The sequence below is a fragment of the Triturus cristatus genome, chromosome 4_2, assembly GCF_964204655.1.
Source record: "Triturus cristatus chromosome 4_2, aTriCri1.1, whole genome shotgun sequence".
Lineage (NCBI taxonomy): Eukaryota > Metazoa > Chordata > Amphibia > Caudata > Salamandridae > Triturus > Triturus cristatus.
The window spans coordinates 477,603,515-477,630,184 of record NC_140586.1 but is presented as its reverse complement, the minus strand read 5'-3'; the positions used below and the strand labels follow the sequence as shown (position 1 = coordinate 477,630,184).

The 26,670-nt window shown below is 46.2% G+C and overlaps 1 protein-coding gene across 1 annotated transcript in view; it reads left to right on the top strand.

Annotated features, from left to right (window-relative positions):
* The window catches only part of GIPC2 (GIPC PDZ domain containing family member 2), a 551,697-nt gene that overhangs the window by 485,114 nt on the left and 39,913 nt on the right, over nucleotides 1-26,670 (top strand). The window contains exons 4-5 of the mRNA XM_085601974.1: nucleotides 9,876-9,985; nucleotides 25,748-25,829. Of these exons, the coding sequence (XP_085458100.1) occupies nucleotides 9,876-9,985; nucleotides 25,748-25,829 (192 nt within the window). The remainder of the gene's footprint in view (nucleotides 1-9,875; nucleotides 9,986-25,747; nucleotides 25,830-26,670) is intronic.

Genomic DNA, 26,670 nt, shown 5'->3' with positions numbered 1-26,670 from the left:
AGTGACATGAGATGGAGAAAATACATTTTCTTTTTAGTTTCTTCCATTCTGCTTTGTGATTCCATGACATATATGTCCTTCACCGCTTTTATATTTATTGCAACAGAAAGGGCTCTATGATTTTAGACACTACCTATTCAGAACATTAAAAGCAGCAGTGTGGTCTTTATGTTCAGAAAATGTGTGTTTCCTGTCATTCTTTTTAGTTTGGCAAAACAAATAATGTTGCAGGTACTGTGCGTGCAGCTGTTTCTGCACTCGATGGCCACGTCCAGTGACCAGCCTATTTTAAACAACTGTTGCACTAGTGGGAATGCACGGTGAGCTTCGCTTTTTAGATCCACAGCAGAGAGAAAACCTGCCTCATTGGGTCTCACTGCGAGCCTGGGTCACTGGCATTAACTGAGGCTGATTGGTGGTGGTCCAAGACCAAAGCTGGTCGAGCTGAGGCAGCCCAAGCACAGCTTCCCAGCATTCTTCAACTTATTCGGATGATATCAAATGACCACACACTGATTCAGTCGCTTTGGTGGATGTGCCACCAAACCCATTCTAGACCCTCGAAGTGTCCTTTCACCAGGTAGCAAGGGCAGAGCAATCTCACAACATATGTTTATTATTTCCCATCAACAATCCGGGTTGTCTTCACTCTAAAGCTTGCACACCCTTAGTGAACTTAAATATACTCTTTAGAGCATCTTCTTTTATGTCATACACAATGGTTTACATCAATCATTTTGTAAACCCCGTAGGATTATTGGCCACTCCTTCATGTATTTTTTTAATTCTAGTTCCTCTTCTCAGACCAACATATATTTGGCGCAGTTTGCCATGTCATTTCAGTGGGCTCTTTGTTCAGTTTTAAGCAGATGGCCACTAGAATGCTTAAAACCGCTGATATTTTCTTTCATGCTGACAGAGATGTCATCCCTTATCTATTATTTTTCTCTTGTGATTCTATAGCCTCTATCCAGTGAGTTGGACCTCATTTAAATAAGTATCTGAGCATAAATACCAGACCTCTGAAAATGACCCTTTGGTGTACTGGAAGCCATGGCACACTTCCTCAGGGTGGGGGTGATATGCTCATACCTAGAAACCTCCATCACTTCTGAACTTTTTGGAGTCAGCCTTTCACTTTTGCTGAGGAGCCAAGGCCACGACAATAATCAATGCTCAACCAAACACTAGCCTGTGCTATGGTAGCCCTGATTTGTTTATCCTGTTAGTGACGCATGGTCGCTAGGAAGTGGATTTAATCACAACATTACCTCATGATCTCATTAGCCTGCTCTTCAAATGTTAACAACATATCAAAAATAACCCTTAGCATTTTCAACCTTTTTGGATGCATAGATTTCTCTATCCGACCTCCTAAAGGAAGCTTAAGTGTGACCCAGACTTTTGATTGCAGGTAGCACCCCACTAGCATTAACTGAGTCGTGTTGGTATTCAGGGCCTCTCAGTTGTCTTCCATCAAGAACTGGATTTCATTAAACAGATTATTTATTTAATCCAGCAAGTCCCTTCCAAAAACCGCAGTGGCAGGAAAAACAGTTGGGTATCATCAGCATAAATATTCACCCATACATTCACCAACATTTCATGTCATGGCTGAAAAAAGATATAAAAGTGAACTGAGGAAAGTGAGGAGGGGTCTTGAGGTACACCACGTGTCCAGTTGTGGATCAACAACTTGTTCTCCATTTTTTGTATTAAATACTCAGTTTAATTAACCAAATTATGGATTTTTCAGATATCCTGGCGATTTCCTTTAGATTTGTATTGAAGTCATGTTTACTTTCATAAGCTCTTTATTACCACTCCTTAGCATGCACACTATTTTTATCTTGCAGAATGAAATGAGTAAGTCTACAGATCCGCTCCTGTCCTACAATGTATAACATAGTGCAAAACTGAAGCACTTTCAATTTGTGAACCTGACACTCAATCCAATGGCCAAGAGGTTATTATTAATAAAAATAATAGTTTAATATAATATATGATTGATTGGGACTATAGAGTGCCTGATAGTACCATTGTCATGGCGGAGTGCGTTACTCTCGCCATGGGTACTCTGCCTGCTAAGTTTAGAGATGTCCGCTGGCCCAGCAGATATCTCTTGCATTTACAGAGACTGTCATCATGGCAGTTCCTGTAAATGCATTGAAAGTGTGACTTGCAGCTCCATCAACATGACAGCATTGCACTGTACACTTTCATTTTATTTTTTTATTTTCAGAAACAAAATCGCAAAGCAAGAGTTTTCTCCCATGGCGTAGGAGAAATTGAAAAGTTTTACTGTTACAGACCGCCATGTTTTGGGTTGGGGTTTGTAAAAGCAAAAACTGGGCATGTGTCCACCCACTCGAAATCGAGGGAGGCGGGAAAGACACATGGCCAAACCTCTGACGGCCCTTACTATGTCGGGCCATAAAAAGGGCATGTAAGCTGCAGGGACAGAGTAAATTAGGTGGTGTGGAATCGTGGAATCGTCAGTTCATATCTGATGCAGACGACACACACTCTTAGAAAACCCCCCCAACACGAGAGTGAACTTCCACAGGAGGATGACTATCGTCTCCAACTTCATGAAGGATAACTGCCTGAAATTCAACATAGACTAAATGTAAGTGGTGATTTACGGCAACAACACCACCCCTTGGAATGACTTCTGGTGGCCCTCAGAACTAGGACCATCACCCAATCCGACCAACCATGCCAGAAACCTCAGCATAATCCTGGACAACAAACTGACCATGAAGTCCCAGATCAATGCAATCTCCTCTGCCCGCTTTCTCACATATTGAATGTTATGAAAAGCCATCAAATGGATCCCCCTGCACACCAGATGTACCGTCATTCATGCCCTATTCACAAGTCGACTAGACTTTGGCAACTCTACACTGGGATCACTACTCACCTTCTGCAGAGATTCCAGACTATACAGAACTCCGCCTCCCCAGATGGATCCACATCACCCCCCACCTAAAAAAACTCCAGTGGCTCTGTATGCAGAAGAGACGCAAATTCAAGCTGATGATTTACGCCTACAAAGCACTGCACAACCAGCCTACATCAACTACTGCCTGAACTTCCACCATCCTACCAGACAACTATGCTCTGCCTCCCTCTCACTCACCCACACCCCCCTCATCCACCAAAGCAACAGCACAGGGCGCTCCTTCTCCTCCCTCAAGTTTGAAACTGACTCAGGGAACTTGCTAGAAATTCGAGTTTAGTATGCCTGAACTCAGAATGATAAAATACATCTTTTAGTGAAGTTGGTTTTAACATTCTGTGTTTGAAAATACCACTTTTAGAAAGTAGGTATTTTCTTGCTTAACTGTCCAAGCCTGCTTCTGCTAGGTTGTGTATTGTGAGTCAGCACAGGGCTGAATAGAGAGATCTGCATGTAGATGGGTGGGAGGAGCTGCACCTGGGACCTGAATAGGGCTGTGCCTTCCCTCCACAATGCTGGCTCCACCTCCTGTGGTGCGTCTGATGTCCCTGGCCTACACTGTGAAAGGAAAGAAGGAGTCTTGTCAACAAAGTGCTCCAGGACTGACCAGAACTGGTTTGTACTAGGCAAAAGCCTCTCTGCCTTCAGAGAACAAAGAAAAAAGTATTATAAATATGGGGACCCAGACCCCAAGACTTTAGATTACTTCTGGAACAACAAGATGACCCTCTGCCACGGAGAAGAACCAAAGGAAGCTGTAGGAGTTGTACTGCCCCCCTGCCAGTGTGCTGTGTTGCTGGGTTTGCCTACAGTGGTGTATTCAGTGCCAAGGAGAGGAGAAGGAACTTTCAAAGGACTTTCATCATCTTGCAGAATATTGCTCCAAGGGCTTGAACTTGTGCTTGCCTCCTGCTGAAGTCTCAGGGACAAAAGACTTCACCACCAGCTCTCCTCTGAATTTCCTTGCTGGGAATTCTATCTGCAGAAGCCTGAGTGTCGCTGGGAGCTGGAAGCGCGACACAACTCGAAGAAGCGTGTCACCGCCGCAGGTGTAGTCGTCGCATCGTCGGAGAAGTGTGCTGCCGCCGCATCTCCCCAGAAGCGTGTCTTCGTCGCAGCTGTCTGCTGTCGCATCACCGGAGAAGCGTGACGCCACCGTGAGGGTCACCTTCGCATCACCGGAGAAGCGGGTTGCAGGGCCTGTCGTGGCTCCAAAGTACAGAGTCGCCGCAAGGCTGCCAGGGCGTGTACGCATCGTCTTCACATCGTCGCATCAAGGGCATCATCTTATCGCATCGCACCGGATTGTCGCATCGCATCGAGGCGCCAACTTGCCGCATCGCAACTGGGCCACAATACAAGAATCTACGCATCACCTCCTCTCCGGTAAGGATCAAGATGCATCCCCTACTCTGCGCAAGCATTGAGGCGCGACCCATCGTCTCCCCCGAAGCAAGGAACCGACGCATCTCCAACACTGCGAGCCTTTTGTTTCTTTTGCGTTACGCATCCAGGTACTTTTGTTAGAACTGTGTCGCATTTACCATCAACTTGAACTAAGTTAATTCTACCATCTTTAAGTCAATTTTGAGTACAGTATTGTGGATTTTTGTCGTTTGTGGTCTTGTGTTAAGTCTATATAAAGAATACTTATTTTTATAAAAACCTGTGTGGTGTCCATCTGTAGTGTTTTCACTGTATTACTGTATGTGTTCACAAATGTTTAACACACTGCCTCTGAGATAAGCCTGTCTGCTCGTGTCAACGTACCAAGGGGGTGAGCAGGGGTTATCCAGTAATGTAATCCCCTTTCCCTGACTTAGAAGCAAGGGTCCCTATTTGGTCAAAGGCACCTACCTCTGCCAACTAGAGACCCCCAGTTCTAACAGATGTTAAATACAAAGAGCAATGAAGATCCTATTTGCGTTATATATAAGCATTCACTGCACTGGTCTGCGCCTTTCCACTCTGTTCTCCAAAGTGTATGTCAGGCAGTCAGGCAGTTTTAATTGGACACATTCACTAGAGCGCATGAGCCACTTGGTAGTAGTGAATAATAAGCAGTGTGCGAGCTGACATGCTGCCAACCCGGTTCTACAATACTTAGGGATGGTCTAGGACCACCAACTGACACAATAAGCGTCACATTTTGAAGCAGCCCGGGCGTCTACAGTAGCAGCCTTGTACACCTGGGGCAGCCTGTTAGTTATAAAGAGCTGCCTCTCACCACCCCTCCTTTTCCAAATCGTCACAGGGTGATGAGTTGCAAATGGGAGGGGTTGCAGCCTTTGGAAGAGGGCCTGACGTCACAGACTCCTGAGACTGAACTCATGGCTCAGTGGGGCCGGGTTACATGCTAGCTTGGCCTTGTGGAACGAGAGTGACATAGACCATTTGGTATGCAGTGCCTCCATCTGCGACACTACCGCACTACAGGACTACTGGGGTACGTGGTCTTGACCTCTCTTGTCTCTCGTTTATGGTCAGGATCACTTTCCCTCCCTTTCCTGCTTTACTCTCTCCATTCTCCTACTGTTCCCTCACTGCCTTTGCCTATTCACCCTCTTCTTTTTCCACTATTTCCTCTCTCTGTCTTTCACTCTAGTAGCAGCAACGTTGTAATTAGCTTCTGTTCAGGCCTTGTAAGATATCCTCGGAAGTGTCATGGAAAGATATATCCCAAAATACAAGATGTTCTGTGCAATGTGCATGCATTTTTTGCTAAAAACCCATGGGGTCAGCTAAGCGCTTTTCGTGTGCACGTTTTGAAAAGTTTGGCATAACTTTTAAAACATACAAATCCAAGAAGTGTGCAGCACTTAAGCGGCAATTGCCCAGAATAACAAGATGTATGCCAGAGAGTAGAACAGTGACGCACAGCTCAGAGGTCGAGTACATGTGGAGTTAAAACCCGCAAGACAGCAGTCTTTTGTTTGGAGCAATTTAGGCATTTGCAGCATAATCATTGTAAATTCTGCCTGGCCGAAAATGCTTATTAAAGTAATCATGGCATACATTCTGTGTCTAGAGAGCAAGTTACATAATTTAACAACTTGCTTTCTAGACATAGAATACATATTTTCTGAGATGTCATTTATCCTGCAAGGACATATGTTTGATGTCTAGAAAGCAAGTTTCCAATATAATTGGACAACTTGCTTTCTAGACACAGAAGTATGTGCTAGATCAGAAACATTGGTCTTGTTTGCTTCTCAGTGAGGCAGAATTTAGAATTCTGCCTGCTAATGTGTTCAGCACTGTGCGCTGTACTGAGAGGCCAAGAACGGATGACAATGTAGTCAAACAGCTTTTCGACCCAATGACAATCAAACAAAATAGGTTTTTGTGCAACTGATATTCTGAACTCACGCTTGAAAGTGCTTTCATGCATTATAGTGAAGAAAATGAAGTTGTGGTGAAATAAAATATAACTCTTGCCCTGACCCCCGTGGACACAGTAATCTTGGAGGAGTACTGTGTACTGACAGCCGAGTCTATCTCTGAGAGATGGAGTTGGCGTATTAATTACCCATCACTTCTGTGATTACAGTTGAACACGGCCAGTATAGCCATCTAAATCGAGTGTTTTCTAATTCTATTTGTTTACGCAGAGTGACTTGAATTGTTTTTTGGTCCTGATGAATGTGTAAGAACTTCTTCTGAACCTAATAATGGCAGAAACATGCTGACCACTTATGGCGTATATTTGTTTCGAACCCCCAGTCCTCTTGGTTTTTTAATCCTATCCAAGGGTACCACCGACTAAAGTTTTTGGGCCCCTGAGATAGTTTTAACTTTTCACTTTTTTGGGTTGCGCACTCTGCCCCTGACTCACTTATCTTCTTTGTGGAATCCTCACCTTAAAACACCTCAAGCTCCTCTCCACCTAATATTTTTCTGGTGGGGAGTCGTAGCCCACTTCTGGGACCTTGCGGCCCTGATGTGAGGAGGGAGCCCGATGATGAAGCATGTCACCCTCGGGTGAGTGAGGATAATTGTCCTTATAAAAGATCACTTCTTCTTTTTTCTTGTTTCTCTTTTTACTTCTATAGATGACCCTTGTTTTTAGTGGGACATATATTTTGTGAGTTTCATTGCAGACAGGGAGTGATACGCTCTCCTTTGGGATTGTCTCCCTAGTGTGTTTTTGGAAATAAAATATTTGCCTTAGATCACACAATTTAAGTAAGGATGCTGTGATTTATACAAATTTTATGGTTTAGCTTTGTTCATATCAGCCACTAAATAGGTATCTATTTGTCTTTCATTATATTAAGGCTTTGTTTTGCACTTCTTTTTGCAGTTTTTATAATAGTTCAAACTCGACCCAAAGGCATTGAAGCACTTTAAATGAGCACCAATTATATTACACAAGGTCACATTCATTTTTTATAGGCACATGGGAGATTAAGTGACTTGACGAGAATCACAGGATATTCAGCCAAAGCCAAGAACTGAACGTGGTTCTCCAATTCCAAAGTCGGCAGTTCTGGCCTTAAAACAACCATGGGCCCAATTACGATGACGGTGGGACTGCCACTGACAGCCCATCGGTGGCAGTCCCACCACCTTCGCAATCATGTTTTCTGCCTGCCACATTTGGACCGTGGCCGTATATTTGGCGGTGGGAAAGACCGACTGCCCATCGGACATCCCGCATTCCACAGAATGGCAGCGGTGCCTGGCAGGCACTGCCGTATGGATAATGATATCCCTTTTCGCATGTCTGTCAGCGGCCGTTGACCCGCCGTGACCATGCAGGCGGATATGGACATGGGTGCCCATAGCGGGCCCCCTCCCCCTCTGGGCCTCAGACATGGCCCATGGGGGGCACCTATGATGGTGTCCCCTACATATCCCAGCACCATGTGGCAGGCACCGCATGGTGCCTGCAACGTAGTGCAGGGATATGTAACATATGATTTCATTGTACTGTGGCGTGTGCTGCAGACTGCAGCACCCGCCGCAATAAAATGAAAAGACATTGCGACTGCGGTGGTGGCAGTTGCATCGTAATCCGGTGCGTGGTATGGACGCCTTGAGGCGGGCGGTCTCCATTCCGAATGGATGGCAGCTGGATGGAAGTCTGTCCGCCATCCTAATGAGGCCCATTGTTAGTAGAGGGAGGTTGGCAGGCTGAAGCCAGTTCAAGTATTTTGGGCCTGATTACGATTCTTAGGGGGAGAACACCACCAAATCTGCCTCACGACATCGGGCACGCTCGCTTGTACTATGATTCATCCTTTGCTCATACGCCTCACTACTTTCAGATTTCACCAGCCACTACTGTTTTGGAATAAAGTCTCTTACTGTAGAAATATCTGATTTATTTGCAAAAGAGTGAAGTAATCTAAAAATGTTTGTTACTAAAATTATTCCTTAACTGAGTAGGAGACACAGCGAACCGTGGATGTCAGTTAGGTGACCCCTGGCTTGCCCCTTGCCACTCCTGGCACTGCCTTTGTGACCCGTGGCCTCAGAGGTGGCAGAATTAGTGCAAGGCACACAAGGGCAGCACCACTTTCCTGTTTTTTTGTCAATTATTAATTACACTAATAGTGAATAATATTTTATTGCTCACAATTAGTGTAATGATGAATCAATTACAATTTCCTGGAGTATGACCCTCCCTGGCAGCAGAGATACGTAAAAAATTATTTGAAATGTATGCTGTCTGCACCCTTGCGGGTGAGAAAGAGGTTATGTGAGAATGAGTGTGTGTATGAGTAAATGTGTGTGTGTATGTGAAAGCATGCATGTATGAGTGAAAGTAAAGGTTAAATGGCGTGTAATGTCACCTCCACTACCCCTTTGCATTTTGCCGAATTGACCCCATTTGTTGCAATATTGAAAATGATAAATGCATTATATATGAGAAATGTATGCAGCTATGTTCTTTCCTCAATGACGTTTTCTGTATTTGCAATTTCATTGTGAAGCCCTCACACTCCTCACCATTCTCCGCCCACACTCTAGAGAACAGACACTTTAGAACTATAATGCTTCCACGCCTACTGCTGCCACTTGCTGTGCTTGACCTCAGAATTCTGCATGTTGGGGAACAATAATTGGCCCAACAATGGAGAACACACAAAATCAAGTTGTTGGTGACACATCTGCACCAGCCCTTTGGGCAAGTTCCGTTCTCTCTGTAACACCTGTGGGCACTTGATCTATATATGGGACACGTGCACCGAGGTTAACTTCTTGATTAATCAAATCAAATGTAACCATGAAAAATATGACTAAAGGTACAACTTCACTTTTCTATAAAAAAATAAATATGAAAAAGAGTGACAGCTTATCGCCAATGTACAACCCCTTTACTGTGGAGTCTGCCCATAAAGAAGTAACTAAGCACTAACACTCAAGAGATCTGGGTTCAATGTACATTAATTTTCTTAGATTTTTAACGTATAGTTGTAAGAACAGCCTGCTATCAGTTACATGCATCTGATATAAATCAATGGTTGAATGGGGGGAAAGCCCAGTCTATTGCAAGCGATAGGTCTATTTAAAAGCCACACTGTCAAAAACCGATCTAAAAGGGAAATATTGATATCATTTTTGTTTTCATGAACAGCATCACTGTCTGAAGTTGGTGGAGCACAGAGCTGTGCACATGCTATGGAATAATCAATGGGGTGTGTGCATGAATATACCACTACTATAATGGGAGACACTTGGAAAAGATACCAAAGAGGCGAGACCTAAGTTATGCTAGAGAGACAATAATGGAGATGCTTGGGGGCTGTCATGAAGAGTGAGAGATTTTTTTAGAGAAAGCCTTTCTAGAGCAATCTTGAGTCCAGGCAGTCCACTTAGTGTTCCTGCTGACTGCTTATGCCTTTTACACATAACCTCTAATAATGTTGGAATGTGTCTGAAGTAACTACATGTTTGTTGTTTACAGAGATGATCGAACCCAGATCGAAAGGTGGGAAGTTGACAGAAGGAAAAATATCCACTGGAAGAGAAACATTACGACTGAGATCCAAAGGCCCCGCAACCGTGGAAGAAATGGTATGGCTTTATGGTTTATTTATTGCGGTGGAGGTACATTGGTGCTTTCTGTTCTAGAATTCTTCACGCATTGAAAGGACTAAGTCGTTTTTTTGTTATCTCTGTGTGTTACTGCGCCTCAGAGTGTTTATGGTAGACTTCAGGTGCAGTGTACTGGAAGATGGCTTTAGAATGTTTGCATAGGTTGTATTGAAATTTATATAAAACTAATTGGATAAACTCTGTACAGCACAATAAAGCAGAGAACCGTGTTCACGTGTGGAAATTAACAGATGAGTTTCCTCTGTAGACATTTGTGATCTGCAGGTTAAATCGAAAGTAAATGCTGAAACGACAATCATATCACTGAATCACGTTCATTGAAAGCAGGGCCTTTTGACGGCAAAACACACAGCAGCACAATTGATGTGTAGAACAGAATGCTTCATGGTGAATCTTGAAACAAACATATCTATTTAGCCAGGGGATTACAATGTGAATCCGAAAATGAGCATTTATGTTTAAGAATACATATTGAGAGAATTTGCAATCCAGTTGGTCTAGCTTTGATGCACTAATGCAGGCAGCATTTGTGCACGCCTGTGTCTGCGTGCATTAACACTTCAAAGACAGACTTTTTGCCTTTGTCAGTGCATGCTCCTTATTCTGCTTACCTTTTTGAGCACGTAAAACAGATTTGGCTGCCGAGGATCCCAGGTGGAAATAGGCTTAGTAAAGTGGCAGCTTCCATGGAAACTCCAATCCTATCCGTGATCCAACAGTAGTCTGCACTTTTTCTCATTTCATGCATATGGCATGGAAGCTGCGCATATGTCGGCAGAGGGGCTTTTATGATAAGAATTGTGGTGGGCTTTTAGAAAACATTTGAATTCATGCTGTTTGTATGAATTGTGAATTGTAATCTGTGATATTTTTTAAATATTGACTTTTATGATTTTTTTAATACTTTGTATGAGGTGTACATAACAAGACAACACTAATGTTTGATGTGATTTGCCCGTGGGTGCCGCAGTGCAGTATACCAACCGAGAGGGACTTTCACCCTTTGACCCAGTAAGACTCTGGTGAAGACGTATTCTGTCGATTAGTAGCACTCTCTACTTCAAGAGTGCCAAGATTGACAGCGCATGATTAGATTATTGCATTTTTCCTCAATGTGGCACAACTCGTTTGCAAATAGCACACATGGTTTGGCTGTGCTCATACACAGCAAGGGTTTGTGTACCTCGTTGATCACTTGCCTCAAGGGCTCCATTATCCAGAGCTGAGCAGATCTCACAATATATCATATACATTCTGTAATAAAATGTGAAGTCATGGAAAGGAAGTGACGTGTAGTTGACCTAAAGCATTACTTTCTTATCAAGCTCAGCATACATTTTCATCAGTTGGGCAGGCCCATGGTGATTAATAGTAAAATTAAAAGCGGCTTGGGCCTTCTTACAGAAAGTGTGGCACCTGTATGAATAGTTCTTGCTAATGTTTGTCCATTACCTACCACTTTTTCACAATCCTGAAAGGGCCACACTTCCTATTTAAATTGTCAAATGCAAGTCTGTCCAAACAGTCTGCTGGCATTCCTTCATTTGCAAATGAGAGAAACCCCTTGATCATAAATACAGTCTGCAGTACTCAAGTATACACATGAACAAGGATACATTTTGGGGATACATTGAATGTGTGAATAGCTGAAGGTGGGCACATTTATCACAACACCCTCCTCTACCCTACCATGGAGTGGGAAGTAGAGACCTGGATCCCCTTAGAGATATACCTAGTCAGTATACAAATGCAAAGTACAAATCGCCTTTATGCAGCTATTGCCCGTGAACAAAGGCCACACGGTTGGTATCTTCAAAGGCGCACCTTGCATGCTGGCCATTGAAATAGAATCTGAAACCCTCACAATGATGAGTGGAGTCTGGATCTGTACCAAAAATGGTGGACGTGTGTTGTATCTTCACTTGCTAGATCTTAGAATGTAGAAGGTAAGTATTACCTCCTCGTCAGCCCTCCCCGTCCCAGTCCTAACCACATGAGCATAGCTCCTCCCACCAGAAACTCCCAAGCAACTTAAAACCCATCCCTTCCCTCCAGGCCACACCCATACCCTGAGGCATATAACTCTGTGACCCGCCAGTCCACATCCTGTTTGTTTTTTCTGCGGATTCACTTCCGGGCGGACTTCGACGTGACAGAAGGTGCTGGGACTGGCCTCCTGTCGGGTGAGTGTGAAACAGGATGTTTAGCGCCCGTTTAAACCCCTCATGTGCCGGTTTTTACATTGAGAGGCATTTGCTTTGAGTCCCTGCTTTAGCGGGACCATGGGGTTGGGGGGTCCGGACTACCTGGTGTGGGGTGGTGACTCCCTGCTGCGGCCTCCTCTCTTCCGGGTTCATTCCCTGCTCTAGCGGGATCGCCCGGGGGGGAGGGAAGGTGTGAGGCGCGGCATGCCTTTCTGCGCGCCGGGGGCGTGGCGGTTTTGGCTTCTCCATTTCGCCAGTGGGGGCATGGTGTTGGGGATTTCGGTACTTGTCTCCTGTTTGATTCAAGCCACTACATTTCAGTTGAGGTATAGGCAGATCGGTTTCCAGATTGCCGTTTTGCTGCTATGCAGTCCGCTTCAAGCTTCCTCGGGTCTTTGACTCTGGCTTTCAGGGTTGGGTGTTCTACTCCTGCTGATTGGGTGGAGCTGCGTTGTGGGAGCCCTGGGGAGGAGTTTCCCCTGTCCTCGTGTCTGTCTCTGCTGTCTGTGGGGGTCGTATGGGGTTTTTGTGGCTCTAATCACCTGCAGCTCTGCTGGGGCTTTGGGGTGTTTCTTACCTCTGTGTTCGCTAGTTCCTAGTGCGGGGGCTTCTGGGTTCCTTAGTATCCTTACGGTTTGGCCCTGTCCTTTCCTTTTATGGGATGTGTAGATGTCTCTGATTGGCCGGTTTTAGGGCCGGCCTTCAGTCCTGTTGGGGATTGGCTGGGGATCGGTGGGGCTTTCCCTGTTTGCCCTTTGGGGATTTTTTTCCTTGTTGGGCTCGGTATTTCTTGGGGTCTGTTTCTCTGTTCTTATGTTCACAACATGGAGGGTAGAGGTGCGGTAGCTCGGCTGTGTGGATGAGGTGGTGGTCCTGGGTCTTCCACTGCTCCTTCCTTGGCGGATATTCAAAAGATGATTGAGGCGGCGGTGGCGGCTGCCTTTGTGGCTCGTGATCCCAAGGGGCCTAAGAAACAGAAATTGGATGCCTCGGCGGAGGTCGATCCAGACATGGACTCTGATGAGGAGGTGAAGGGTCGTTTTGTCCAGGGGTCAGACCTTCGTTGTGTTCTGCAGCATGTTCGGGACAATTTGGGGTTCCCTGGTCCCGTGGCGGGTGGAGAGTCTGAAGACTTCTTCGCTAATTACCTGAAGAAAGAACCTGAAAGCCTCCCCATTCATTCTTCTGTGCGGAGGGTGCTGGAGGGGGAATGGAAGGGTGTTGACAAACATGCCTTTTCCCGGTTTCTGGCTAGGAGGTATCCCTTGCAGGGATATACGGAGGAATTTCCAGCTGTGATGAAGGTGGATTCCCTGCTTGCTGGTATGGCATCTCAGAGCCTGGTGGTGTCTGAGGATGCGGTTCCTTCTGATCCTGGGGACAAGCGTGTTGAAGGGGCCTTGAAGCGGTCCTTTGCTGCCTCTAATCTTGCAGTTCGGTCTGCGGCTTACACAAGCTATCTTGTTCAGTCGCTTCTTAAAGACTGTCAGGGTATTTCTGCGCAGCTCATGCAGGATGAGGATCCCTCGGAGTCTTTGTCCATGTTGGAACAACAGTTGCGTTTCTTGGCGGATTTGTCCTTTGACTCCCTTAGCGTTGCAGCGGCGGCTGCTGGTGCCTCGGTTGCTGCTAGGAGGCAGTTGTGGCTTAAGTCTTGGAAGGCGGAGGCTGCTCTGAAGGCAGCCGTAATGAAGATTCCCTTCACGGGCTCTAAGCTGTTTGGGGAGCCGTTGGAGGCTTTGATAAAGAAGACAGCGGAGGACAAGAAATTGTTGGCTCCGGTCCGCTCTTCTCAGATGGGGAAGTTTGCGGGTTATAAGCGGGCTTTTGGGCAGGCGTTTCAGTCTAAAATGGCGGCCCAGCCCTTTCGTGGTAGGGGACGTGGCCGGGGTGTCCCTTCCTTCCACAAGTCCCGGGGTCAACAGGGTGCTTCCTCTTCGGCAGATCCCTCCAAGTAGTGACTATGTGATGATGGGGATGCCGGTTGGGGGTCGCCTCACTTCTTTTTTTCCAGTCTGGGAGGAGTTCGTTCGGGACCAGTGGGTCCTGTAGGTGGTCCGGCTGGGCTACAGGATAGAATTTGGAACTCCTCCGGTGGATGTGTTCAGGTCTACCCCTGTTCCCAGGTCTCCGGCGAGATGCCGTGCTCTGTTGGACAGAGTTCGGGACTTGGTGTCCAAGGGGGCTGTGGTGAAGGTGCCTGTGAGTCAAAGGGGTCGGGGGGTTTACTCAATCCTGTTCTTGATCCAGAAGCCAAATGGGGACTTCCGTCCTGTGCTAGATCTGAAGGCGGTGAACTTATGTATCCCTCATCGGTCCTTCAAAATGGTGACTCTACAGTTGATTCTTCCCTTCCTGTCGGTGGAGGATTTCCTGACTTCTTTCGATCTCCGGGATGCTTATTTTCATGTGCCAGTGCACGCGGATTCGCAGAGGTTCCTGCGTTTCTGTGTGGGGGTGGATCATTACCAGTTCCAGGTATTACCGTTTGGCCTGTCTGCCTCTCCAAGGGTGTTTACTAAGGTGTTGGCTCCCTTGGTGGGTTTGTTGCATGCTCGGGGTATACAGGTGTTCCCTTACTTGGACGATTGGTTGATTTCTTCCTCTTCTTTCCTTCAGGCTCAGGCACAATCCCTGGAGGTTTGCAGTCTCCTTCAACAGTTCGGGTGGATTCTGAACTTGGAGAAGTCCCATCTTCACCCCACTCGGGAACTGCTGTTCATTGGGGGGGGGGGGGTGTTCAACACCAGGTTGGGAAAGGTCTTCCTGTCGGAACCACGCAGATTGACTCTTATGCACGAGCTGAGGAAGGTGTTGGGGGCTCAGTCTTCCACGGCTCGCCAGTGGTTGCGTGTTCAGGGGCTAATGTCAGCTACTGTAATGATTGTTCCTTGGGCCTGTTTACACTTGTACCCCCTAGTGAATCATCTTCTGGGGCATTGGGATCCGGCCTCTCTGAATTACGAGCGGTTGATACCGGGGGGTGTGTCCATCGTCCGAGAGTTGTCCTGGTGGCTGGTGGATTGGAACCTCTTACAGGGCTCGCCCTTTGTGTCCCAGGAGAGGTTGGTCCTGACGATCGATGCCAGCGAAGTGGGTTGGGATGCGGTCTTGGGTCAGGAGTTGGTGCAGGGTCTCTGGTCTGTGCCGGAGGCGGGAATGTCCTCGAATTGGAGGGAGTTGAAGGCGGTTCAGTTGGCGTTGACTCATTTTCTGCCTTGGGTCCTCCAGAGGGATGTGATGGTACGGTCAGACAACACGGTGGTGGTGTGTTATATCAACCGCCAGGGGAGCGCGAAGGTGGCTTCCCTCAATTTGTTGGCGCGACGTATCGGCCTTTGGGCGGAGTCTCACTTGCTGTCTCTGAGGGCTTTACATCTACCGGGGATTTTGAACACGGAGGCGGATCGCCTGAGCAGGGTGTTTCCCTCCCTGTCGGACATGTGCCTGACGCAGGATGTGTTTGGTTGCCTGATGGCTCGGTTCGGGATCCCGGTGGTGGACCTGTTTGCCGCTCCGGGGAACGCCTTGAGGGAGAGGTATTGTTCTCTGGTTTGCTCTGCGGCGGTTTGGAGGGTGGATGCTCTGTCCTTCCGGTGGGAGGGGGACCTGATGTATGCCTTTACCGCTATTGCTCTGCTTCCGCGTGTTCTCCTGAAGGTCAAGCTAGATCGGGCTTCAGTGATCCTGGTGGCTCCAGATTGGTCCAGGAGGCCTTGGTTCCCTCTGTTATTGAAGTTGGCGGTGGAGCCTTGCTGGAGGTTGCCGGTGGTCCCTTGTCCCTTGTCATTTCCCCCTCTGTCTCGGGAGTTTCTGGTCCGCCTGCGATTGGCGGGTTGGCTGTTGAGAGGAGGAACCTTGTGGCTTTGGGGTGTTCTCCTTCTGTGGCGGAATTTATTCAGCGGTCCAGGCGCCCTTCGACTCTCAAGTCCTATGCCCGGCATTGGGTTTCTTTACAGTCTTGGTGTGAGGCGCGTGGGTGGTCTGCGTTGGAGGTGGATCCGGTGCATGTCTTGGAGTTTTTGAAGGACGGGTTTGACTTGGGTCTAGCTGTGTCCTCCCTGAGGGCTCATTGGGCTGCTGTCCGGGCCTTTCGGGGTTCGGTCTGTGACCCGGTGGTACCCCTGGTGTCCTGCTTGTTGCTGAGTTGTTTCCTTCAGAAGCCTGTCATTCGGTCCTTTGCTCCTAGTTGGGATCTGCCTCTGGTTTTGGGGGCTTTGCAGGTGGCTCCCTTTGAGCCTCTGCATGAGGTGTCTTTGAGGTTTCTGACTATCAAGGTTCTGTTCCTTGTGGCTATTAACTCGGCTCGGCGGATTGGGGAGTTGGGCTCCTTGCTTTGTTCGGTCCCTTTTTTACGTTTTTTTCCTGATCGGGTGGTTCTGCGGCCTGATCCTTCCTTTGTTCCCAAGATCCCTTCCTCTTTTAACTGCTCTTTGGATCTGGTGTTGCCTGTTTTCTGTCCTGGTCCTCTTTCGGAGGTGCGGCTGCACTGTTTGGACGTTCGGAGGGCTCTGGAGATCTATTTGATGCGTACTGCGCCTTATCGTAAGGTGGAATCCCTTATTGTGACCTTTGGGCTGGCTGGTCAAGGTCTGAAGCCTTCTGGGGCTACCCTCAGTCGTTGGCTGCGGTGGGCTGTGGGTGCTGCGTATGAGGCATGTGGGGCGTTGGCTCCTGGTTCTGTTCAGGGGAGGTCGACTCGGGGGCGGCGGCTTCCTGGGCTTGTTTTCAAAGGGCTTCCATGGCCGAGATCTGCAGGGCTGCTACCTGGAGTTCTCCTCACACGTTTATGTCCCATTATCCTTTGGTGGTAGGGGGGACTGATTCTGCTGGGTTTGGGGACGCTGTGTTGCGTTCTGCTCCGGTGGTGTGACTTTTCTGTGAGTAATAAAGTCTGTTTTTTCTACTGAGTGAAGCCGATTCTTGCTTTGGTATCTGCTCATGTGGTTAGGACTGGGACGGGGAGGGCTGACGAGGAGGTAATGACCGGTTACTCACCGGTAATATTCATTACTCCGAGTCGTAGCCCTCCCCGTCCCAGTCCAGGTTCCCATCCCTCCCTCCCTGTTCGGCTTCTTGTGCTTGGTTGGTACAGGATGTGGACTGGCGGGTCACGGAGTTATATGCCTCAGGGTATGGGTGTGGCCTGGAGGGAAGGGATGGGTTTTAAGTTGCTTGGGAGTTTCTGGTGGGAGGAGCTATGCTCATGTGGTTAGGACTGGGACGGGGAGGGCTACGACTCGGAGCAATGAATATTACCGGTGAGTAACCGGTCATTGGGTTATTGAGGCTTGAAAACTGGTAGATGAAGTCAGCAGTGAATAGATGAAGGATCCCCCTTCTATGACGTATCGGCCTTTGGGCGGAGTCTCACTTGCTGTCTCTGAGGGCTTTACATCTACCGGGGATTTTGAACACGGAGGCGGATCGCCTGAGCAGGGTGTTTCCCTCCCTGTCGGACATGTGCCTGACGCAGGATGTGTTTGGTTGCCTGATGGCTCGGTTCGGGATCCCGGTGGTGGACCTGTTTGCCGCTCCGGGGAACGCCTTGAGGGAGAGGTATTGTTCTCTGGTTTGCTCTGCGGCGGTTTGGAGGGTGGATGCTCTGTCCTTCCGGTGGGAGGGGGACCTGATGTATGCCTTTACCCCTATTGCTCTGCTTCCGCGTGTTCTCCTGAAGGTCAAGCTAGATCGGGCTTCAGTGATCCTGGTGGCTCCAGATTGGTCCAGGAGGCCTTGGTTCCCTCTGTTATTGAAGTTGGCGGTGGAGCCTTGCTGGAGGTTGCCGGTGGTCCCTTGTCCCTTGTCATTTCCCCCTCTGTCTCGGGAGTTTCTGGTCCGCCTGCGATTGGCGGGTTGGCTGTTGAGAGGAGGAACCTTGTGGCTTTGGGGTGTTCTCCTTCTGTGGCGGAATTTATTCAGCGGTCCAGGCGCCCTTCGACTCTCAAGTCCTATGCCCGGCATTGGGTTTCTTTACAGTCTTGGTGTGAGGCGCGTGGGTGGTCTGCGTTGGAGGTGGATCCGGTGCATGTCTTGGAGTTTCTGAAGGACGGGTTTGACTTGGGTCTAGCTGTGTCCTCCCTGAGGGCTCATTGGGCTGCTGTCCGGGCCTTTCGGGGTTCGGTCTGTGACCCGGTGGTACCCCTGGTGTCCCGCTTGTTGCTGAGTTGTTTCCTTCAGAAGCCTGTCATTCGGTCCTTTGCTCCTAGTTGGGATCTGCCTCTGGTTTTGGGGGCTTTGCAGGTGGCTCCCTTTGAGCCTCTGCATGAGGTGTCTTTGAGGTTTCTGACTATCAAGGTTCTGTTCCTTGTGGCTATTAACTCGGCTCGGCGGATTGGGGAGTTGGGCTCCTTGCTTTGTTCGGTCCCTTTTTTACGTTTTTTTCCTGATCGGGTGGTTCTGCGGCCTGATCCTTCCTTTGTTCCCAAGATCCCTTCCTCTTTTAACTGCTCTTTGGATCTGGTGTTGCCTGTTTTCTGTCCTGGTCCTCTTTCGGAGGTGCGGCTGCACTGTTTGGACGTTCGGAGGGCTCTGGAGATCTATTTGATGCGTACTGCGCCTTTTCGTAAGGTGGAATCCCTTATTGTGACCTTTGGGCTGGCTGGTCAAGGTCTGAAGCCTTCTGGGGCTACCCTCAGTCGTTGGCTGCGGTGGGCTGTGGGTGCTGCGTATGAGGCATGTGGGGCGTTGGCTCCTGGTTCTGTTCAGGGGAGGTCGACTCGGGGGCGGCGGCTTCCTGGGCTTGTTTTCAAAGGGCTTCCATGGCCGAGATCTGCAGGGCTGCTACCTGGAGTTCTCCTCACACGTTTATGTCCCATTATCCTTTGGTGGTAGGGGGGACTGATTCTGCTGGGTTTGGGGACGCTGTGTTGCGTTCTGCTCCGGTGGTGTGACTTTTCTGTGAGTAATAAAGTCTGTTTTTTCTACTGAGTGAAGCCGATTCTTGCTTTGGTATCTGCTCATGTGGTTAGGACTGGGACGGGGAGGGCTGACGAGGAGGTAATGACCGGTTACTCACCGGTAATATTCATTACTCCGAGTCGTAGCCCTCCCCGTCCCAGTCCAGGTTCCCATCCCTCCCTCCCTGTTCGGCTTCTTGTGCTTGGTTGGTACAGGATGTGGACTGGCGGGTCACGGAGTTATATGCCTCAGGGTATGGGTGTGGCCTGGAGGGAAGGGATGGGTTTTAAGTTGCTTGGGAGTTTCTGGTGGGAGGAGCTATGCTCATGTGGTTAGGACTGGGACGGGGAGGGCTACGACTCGGAGCAATGAATATTACCGGTGAGTAACCGGTCATTGGGTTATTGAGGCTTGAAAACTGGTAGATGAAGTCAGCAGTGAATAGATGAAGGATCCCCCTTCTATGACCCCTGCTTACCTAATATAAACCTCCCATACCTCTATTGCGTCCTATCATCTTCTGACGAGTGAATCACCTCCAAACATCGAGAACTGAGGACTCATGATTTTGACAGTTCTTAACTTAACTCCCATTACATCCTAAGTAACTTTAGCAGTTAACTTCTACCAAGTTAATAGCGAGCTACTACTTGTGCAAACCCAACAGGGTTGTCAATGACTAAACACCTTGACTATTTTTAAGTGAAGGTACAGCTATCTTACAAAGGCTTACAGGCCCCTTCTGTGTGCCGCGTCTGCACACAATTGCTGCATCATTCGACGCGTGCACTCAGCTGGTTGTCTGGAGTTCCTGTTGCTGCCTCATCCGACACCTGTGCTCAACCGATTGCGCGGAGCTGCCTTATTAGATCATCAATAAGTTGTTGACACACCTTACTCAAAGAAGGATGCCACATTAGCATATGTTCGACACCATTTACAAGATAACTCGCAGGTGGGAGGGAGTTGTATAAAGACACGATCATCACAAAACAAGAAAGTGACGTGTGGTGGCAAATACCTTAGAAAGATAACATTAAATAATTATATTTCAGGAAGAAAATGCTAATGAGCTAACAGCTGTTTGTTTCATATTCGTGTAGACGTGAGACACAGGCTTAGAGATAAGACATTAAAAACGATCTGTGGAACTGTCCATTTTTCACCAAGAACAGATGCCACAGTAATTTGCCTGTGAACATTGCAAAATTCCAGAGTGCATATTCAGTACTGCATCCCACATAATGCATACTTACACACAGGATGTAAAAAGAGGGGAACTGCCAATTTATACAATAGAATGTCATGTGGATATGTGTATTTAAAAAAACTACTAATATCTGTTCTAAGAAAATTCAAAAGTATCCAGACACACTTAAATTTTGGAAGAACTTCATGATGCAGAACCTCATTCCATCTCAATTTCTCTTGAAATCTCCTGAAAAATGAAATTTAGCCAGGAGCAAATGGAAAACTGTTTAATCGCCATGCCAAGGTGTGTGACACAAGCTTGTGTGCAGAAAGAAAGGAACCATTATTAATGCACTACTTGGGCACAGAATTTAGAGCGAATATTGAGGACCAATTTATGTGCAGAGATAACATCATCCTAGAATGATGGTTGTAGGATGATCCCGTTTTTTGTGAAGTTCTAATATTGGCAAAAACCAAAACACTCTTTAGCTGGCAGAAAAAAGATATGGTCAGTGGCAGCCGCCATTAACACAGGGTGGTGGGGCAGGAGGGGGGGAGTGGGGGGGGGAGAGCACGGAGGGAATGTTAATAATAATAAATAAAAAAACTTACCTGATGCCGCCGTACGCCGGCCTCCTCCCGCATCGCGTCGTTCCTGCTGGCCTCTTCCTGGGTACCAGCAGTCCCTGGGACACACTCCTAGCCAATCCCTGCACTGCAGAGCAGCACTGGGATTGGCCTGAGCAGGCAGCAAAGATGCCTTGCTCAGGTCATTGAGTCTGTGGGGTTTCTCCAGCCCGGCTGCTGAATGCAGCTGGGCTGGCGATAACCCCACAGACTCAATGAGGATAAGGTTTCAGTAATTGAAAATAAGACACTTGCTATTATCTGGTGGATTAGGAGAATCAAAAGTTATAATGGGGAATGGGGAACATAGAATGTTTGTCTAGGTTAGGTGATACAGTAGTAGACTCAAACTAAATTCCTGACTGGTGACGGGAAATGCAAATTTGCGAAATAACAACAGGATGTATCTTACAAGAAGAATGGCTGTGTGAAATCAAAGACGGCACATATTGTTGGAATTGATGAGGCAGATTGGCATAGAGTGGCCAGTCAGAGGGCACTCAAGGAAGAAGTGTTACCCTATTGCATGAGTTGGCTCCTGCAGATGGGATAGATTTTAGGGGAGCAAGATAATTCATCCACACAGTATTAGATCCAAAATAGTGGACATGGCTCATTTTGGGATAAATAAGGCAAAAGAAAGGCTAAGGTCAGGTTTCTGGTCGACAGGACAAGATGTGATGGTTGAACGAACTGTGAGAGCTTATATAAAATGTCAAACCAGTGACAAGGGGTGAGAAAGTCATCTTTTGTGCCCCGGGTATCAAATTATTTGCTTGGTACTGGTGGTCACTGACTCTGACTGCGCCCTGGGCTCTGCCTACCAGGCCCAGGACCAGTGTTCTGATTATAAGGATATGCAAATTTTTATATGTAATTATAATTGGTACTGACAGCCTAGCTGTAATTCCCTAGTATATATTAGGGCATGTAGATTTAGAGGTCCAGTAGACTTAATGCACCTAAGTGTGCACTACTGTGGTGTCTGCTGTCATTTTAAATCACTGCCTTTACCTTAAATTTATATTTAAAGAGACTTCCAAAGTCTCAAACTACGTTATTCTGACATATACGTCACCCCTAAGGTCTCCCCCAGGTGCCCCAAGGGTAGGGTGCCTTGTAACTACAAGCAGAGGCAGTATAAAAGATGCTTTTTAATCCCTGGTCAGGGAAAGACTGCTACATTTGTTTTTCCCCATTGTAATCAATGGCTCCATAGGCTAATATTGAGATATTTTATTTACATATAAATATTGACAGCAGCCACCTAACCATATACTTCAGGGTATCTAATTAATAGTTAAGATAAACCCAACAACTTGCCCAAGTTATATTTATAACTATTACAGAAAATAAGTTATTAAACTTTCTTTTCAGTGAGGCAAAATCTAGCTTTCCAGCTGCCCTCTCCTGATTGGCCAGCCTTTCCCAGGCTGAGCCAGAGCTGCTTGATGAGATGTGAAGTGTCCTGTCAGAGTAGACATGGATTTACTGTGGGTGCAGAACTTTAACTGCAGAAGCCAAAAAGCAGGAAGAGGGAGGGTGAGCCAAACTGGTCTTCAATGAGAGAAGGACAGTTTGGGAATAGCATAGGCTAACCCCCACATCCTGCACCCCAGTCACACAGAAGCCTCCATAGTTAGATTAGTCAGGGGGAGGGGTGTGTGAGTGAAACTTATCTACGCCAGTGGGTTGGCTTAGCCAGATCTAACCCAAAAGGAGAGACTTTCTCCATGTTGGAGTTTGAGAGAATAGTGTTTTCTGGGACACGAATATGCCACATTTAAGATGAAGTGATCATACACCTGTGTGGCACCCTGCATCCCATTGGTCAGGGGTGCTCCCCTGCTTGATGCCCAGAAACTGTGAATAAATATGGGAGAGCTGCATAGCTCCTCGAATGGGATGCCTGAGACTACAAAGAGAAGAAGGACTACCCTGCTGGAATCTGGATCTGCACCCAAAGGACTGCACTCTGAAAGTGTCAACCTGCTGCATAATCTGGTACTACAGCCCTAAGGACTTTGCCTTTCTTCAAGAAGGATTAAGGAGTGGTCTCCCTGCAAACTAAAGGTTAATAGAGCCCACCTGCATCATCTCTACCAAGAGTCCCCATCCTGGAGTAGGTCTATCGGACCTTTAAGGGTTTGGCCTGATGCATTGTAGTCCAGACATCCCAAGGACTCTCTAGGAGATTCCAGACCATTGGATTTCTGTTTTGGATACTTTGAACCCTCAAAAGGAACTTCAGAGAGAAGTTCCAGAAGTTTGGTGACGTATGGGATTTTTTGTCAAAAAAGCTCCATAAAGTTACCGACTCAACATCAGGAGTCGAGCTGGCTACCTTCAACCGCGTCCCGGCCTGGATTTCAGGGTTGTCCCACTGAAACCTCCGGAGCACCAGACTTCTATGATTTGGCTGAGGCCTCTCGGAGAAGCAGTCCGATGATGTTGCATTAAAATCGGTTTGCTGGAGGGGACCACTCAACGTCAAGAGAAAAATCCTCCAGAAAAGTTTCTAAGTCCAATCGTTACATTTTGACCAATGTCTCCCGCTTAGGGTATCTGACCTGGGCTCCATCGCAAGTGGCCTTAAACTTTGACTTTGTCCCGATCAAGCGCAACAAGATGTCTCAAATTGGCGCAATGTGTTTCTAAGCACTAGAAAGTGTTTGTTCTTTAAAAATTCACATCTCTGGTTCTCGACATTGGTTTTTTGTTGTATTGGTGTCTATTCGTTCATAAAAATGTAAGCTAAATTTATAAATCGGAGTTAGATTTTTATTGTGTGTTGTGTCTTACTTATGTAGCGTATTGGTGTTTTTAAATACTTTACACACCTGTCTCCTAAATTAAACTTGCCTGCTCATTGCCAGGTACAAGAGTTAAGCAACGGAGTAATGTTTTGAGTCCATAACTGAACCTTTTATTGTGTTTGAGGCCTTTTTACTAGTGGTAAGTCACTACTTATCACTGCTAATAATCCCCTTTTCAACACAAGGTTAAAACAATCGGAACTCACCCTTCAAAATTCAGAGATAGTCCTTCAAAACCTTAAGAGATCCAGTTAGATATTATGGTTCCCATACAAGAAGGAAGAGATCTGAATTATGTAATTGTACTTGTGAATTTGTTTTCTCATTGGCCTGAATTGGAAATAGTTTTGGATGTGGCCATGAACAGAGTGATGAAACCTTTGAATCTCTTATTTAAGGCAGAAGGTTTTCCTGGGTGTGACTGTGGTATAGCATAAGCATCCATGTTTCGTAATCAGTGATGTAATATGTAGTTCTAGTTTGCTAGGGGTTGACTGTTTGGACATGGCTTGTGAGGAGTTGGCAGGAGGCTGGAGTCCTTTCCATGATTAAAAACTCACTTCTCATCCATTACTTTGGTAGTCTTCATTTCACAAGATACCGCAGTTTCTCAAGGACAACAGGGTGCAGGTAACCTCCAAGAGATGGAGGATTTTGTAATACAGAGAGATATCAAACATATCTTTACCATCCCAAAACAAATTGTGTGGTGGAAAGATGTAATTTCATATATAGGACAGTATTCAATTAACAGAATGTACTAATATGTGTTGGAGGAAAGAAATAGTTAATAAACCATGGGCATATCAAATAACAGCACACTGCTCCACCAGAAGACAATCTTTTAATCAGTTTAAGGGATGGAAGCCCAATACAAAGTTATCACCAGGCTGGATGTGTTGGAACAAGGGAAAATGTGATCCAACCCCAAACGTGAATAAGAAAGAGAGGGATTAAGAGAGGATGTGACACCAAAACACAGTTTCACAAGAGAAGCTCTGTTGGGTGGAATAAAGTCAGTGTGGATGATGTTTTCATTGTAAAGTTCCTACATGAAATTTTTCACAGCTCGAATGTATGTCTGATCAAATTAGTTGAAATAAGAAGAGGGTCTATTAAGATGCATTATAGAAGAGTTTGGAATTTGAGTACAGTAGCTAAGTGCAAATAAGGTAATAAATGTGGATTGCAAGCGAAACACAATTCATTGAAGGAAAGGAATGACTGCAGGTGTTTGCAAAAAGATGTAAGAAGACCAAAATTATTTTTTGATTATACATGTGTGAATTGATTTAGCAGTATGCTCAAATGGGTAGTTATAGTTTGGAGATGCATCTAATGTTTTAGTTAATTGTTTAGTTGTGTTTGTTTTATTAGAAGATGGAGGTGTGTGATATTTTCACTTTCTAGATCTGTGAATGTAGAAGGAACCATTGGGGTGTTAAAGCTTGAATACTGGCAGTTGCAGCTAGCAGTAGATGGGTGATCTATTACCCTGAGCTTACCTAAAAGAAACCAACATGACTTCTACCATATTTCTTTATCTTCTTCAGTGTTGCACAGCCTATACAAAGTTTGAGATGTACATAGAGTACAAACATGCAGTGGATGAACAGCTGTACCATATCTGTGTTCTGCACTCATTTATATGCATGCATCAACTTTGGCATTTAGGGCTAGCACTGACTGCCTTTTTTTGTAAGTGTTACAAGGCCATGTTCAGTACTTGGTACACATGCTCAGTACAAAGCCTTGAGTCACGTTAAACAATGCGGCCCAAAACTAATCCCCTGCAAAGTGACTTTTTCAGTAAGCAGTCACCATGCACATATAACCAATTTTAATGGGGCATGTGCTGCTTTCCTAGACATTATATATGTAAAATGTCATACTTCTAAAATAAAATACAGAAAAGTTTACATTTCACCACGTATCTAATTAATATTCAATTATATAATTTTTATCATTTTCTATTTAAGCCATCAGAATTTGAAGAGAAGGCAATAAAAAAAGTGGACGACCTTCTTGAAACCTACATGGGAATAAGAGACATTGACTTAGGTAAGGCTGGTTTAATTCCTCTGCTGCAGTCCCAACTTGTGGAATTTTGTATATTTAATCTTACAAATAGTTGGAAGATTATAGCACTGTGATCCTCTTGGTAAAGCTGATTTATATACTGAATTGTATATGTACTGTGTGCATGCCTATCATTATCATTTACAAACATGCTTATTTCAGATAAGGTAAATGTGGAAAATAGGGATAAAAGACCTAAGTCATAAATGATAGCTCAGAACAGTCACCTGATGCCAAACATGCATTCAAAATGAGAGTGGCCAACAAGTTAGGTAAATAATAGGCCCACCCTGAAAGGAAGCATTCAGGATGCTCCCTCATTATCTGCAGGGATCCCAAAACCGATGTAAGCTGTCAATTCTCAAAGCAAATTGCTACAGTCTGCCCCATTGAACTTGTGTCATACCAGAGGATGGTTCTTAGAGGAGGAGGTAAAGGAATTTGACTTTTACAATTTGCAGCAAAAAACAGAAGTATAGATATTGACACTGAAATCGATCTGCATCACTAATAGTGCTGTGTTAATTATTATAAGGTATGGATTCATTTGAATAATATTTACTGTAACGCAAAGGGCTTCATTTTTTTCCCTGCATACCATTTTTGTGTTTTGTTAGTCAGTCGCTATCAGTCAATTCTCATATGTTTCAGTTGAAAAAGGATGGAACAAGAATGGGTACAACACATGGTTCCCACTCTAACAATTAGGAAATATGCTAATCTCAATGTAACCAGTTATGTACCTGGTCCCGGGGTATATAGTGATTTTAGTCTGCTACTTACTTGGCCGCTGGATAAATAGTAGAAATTAATTAGTATTTGG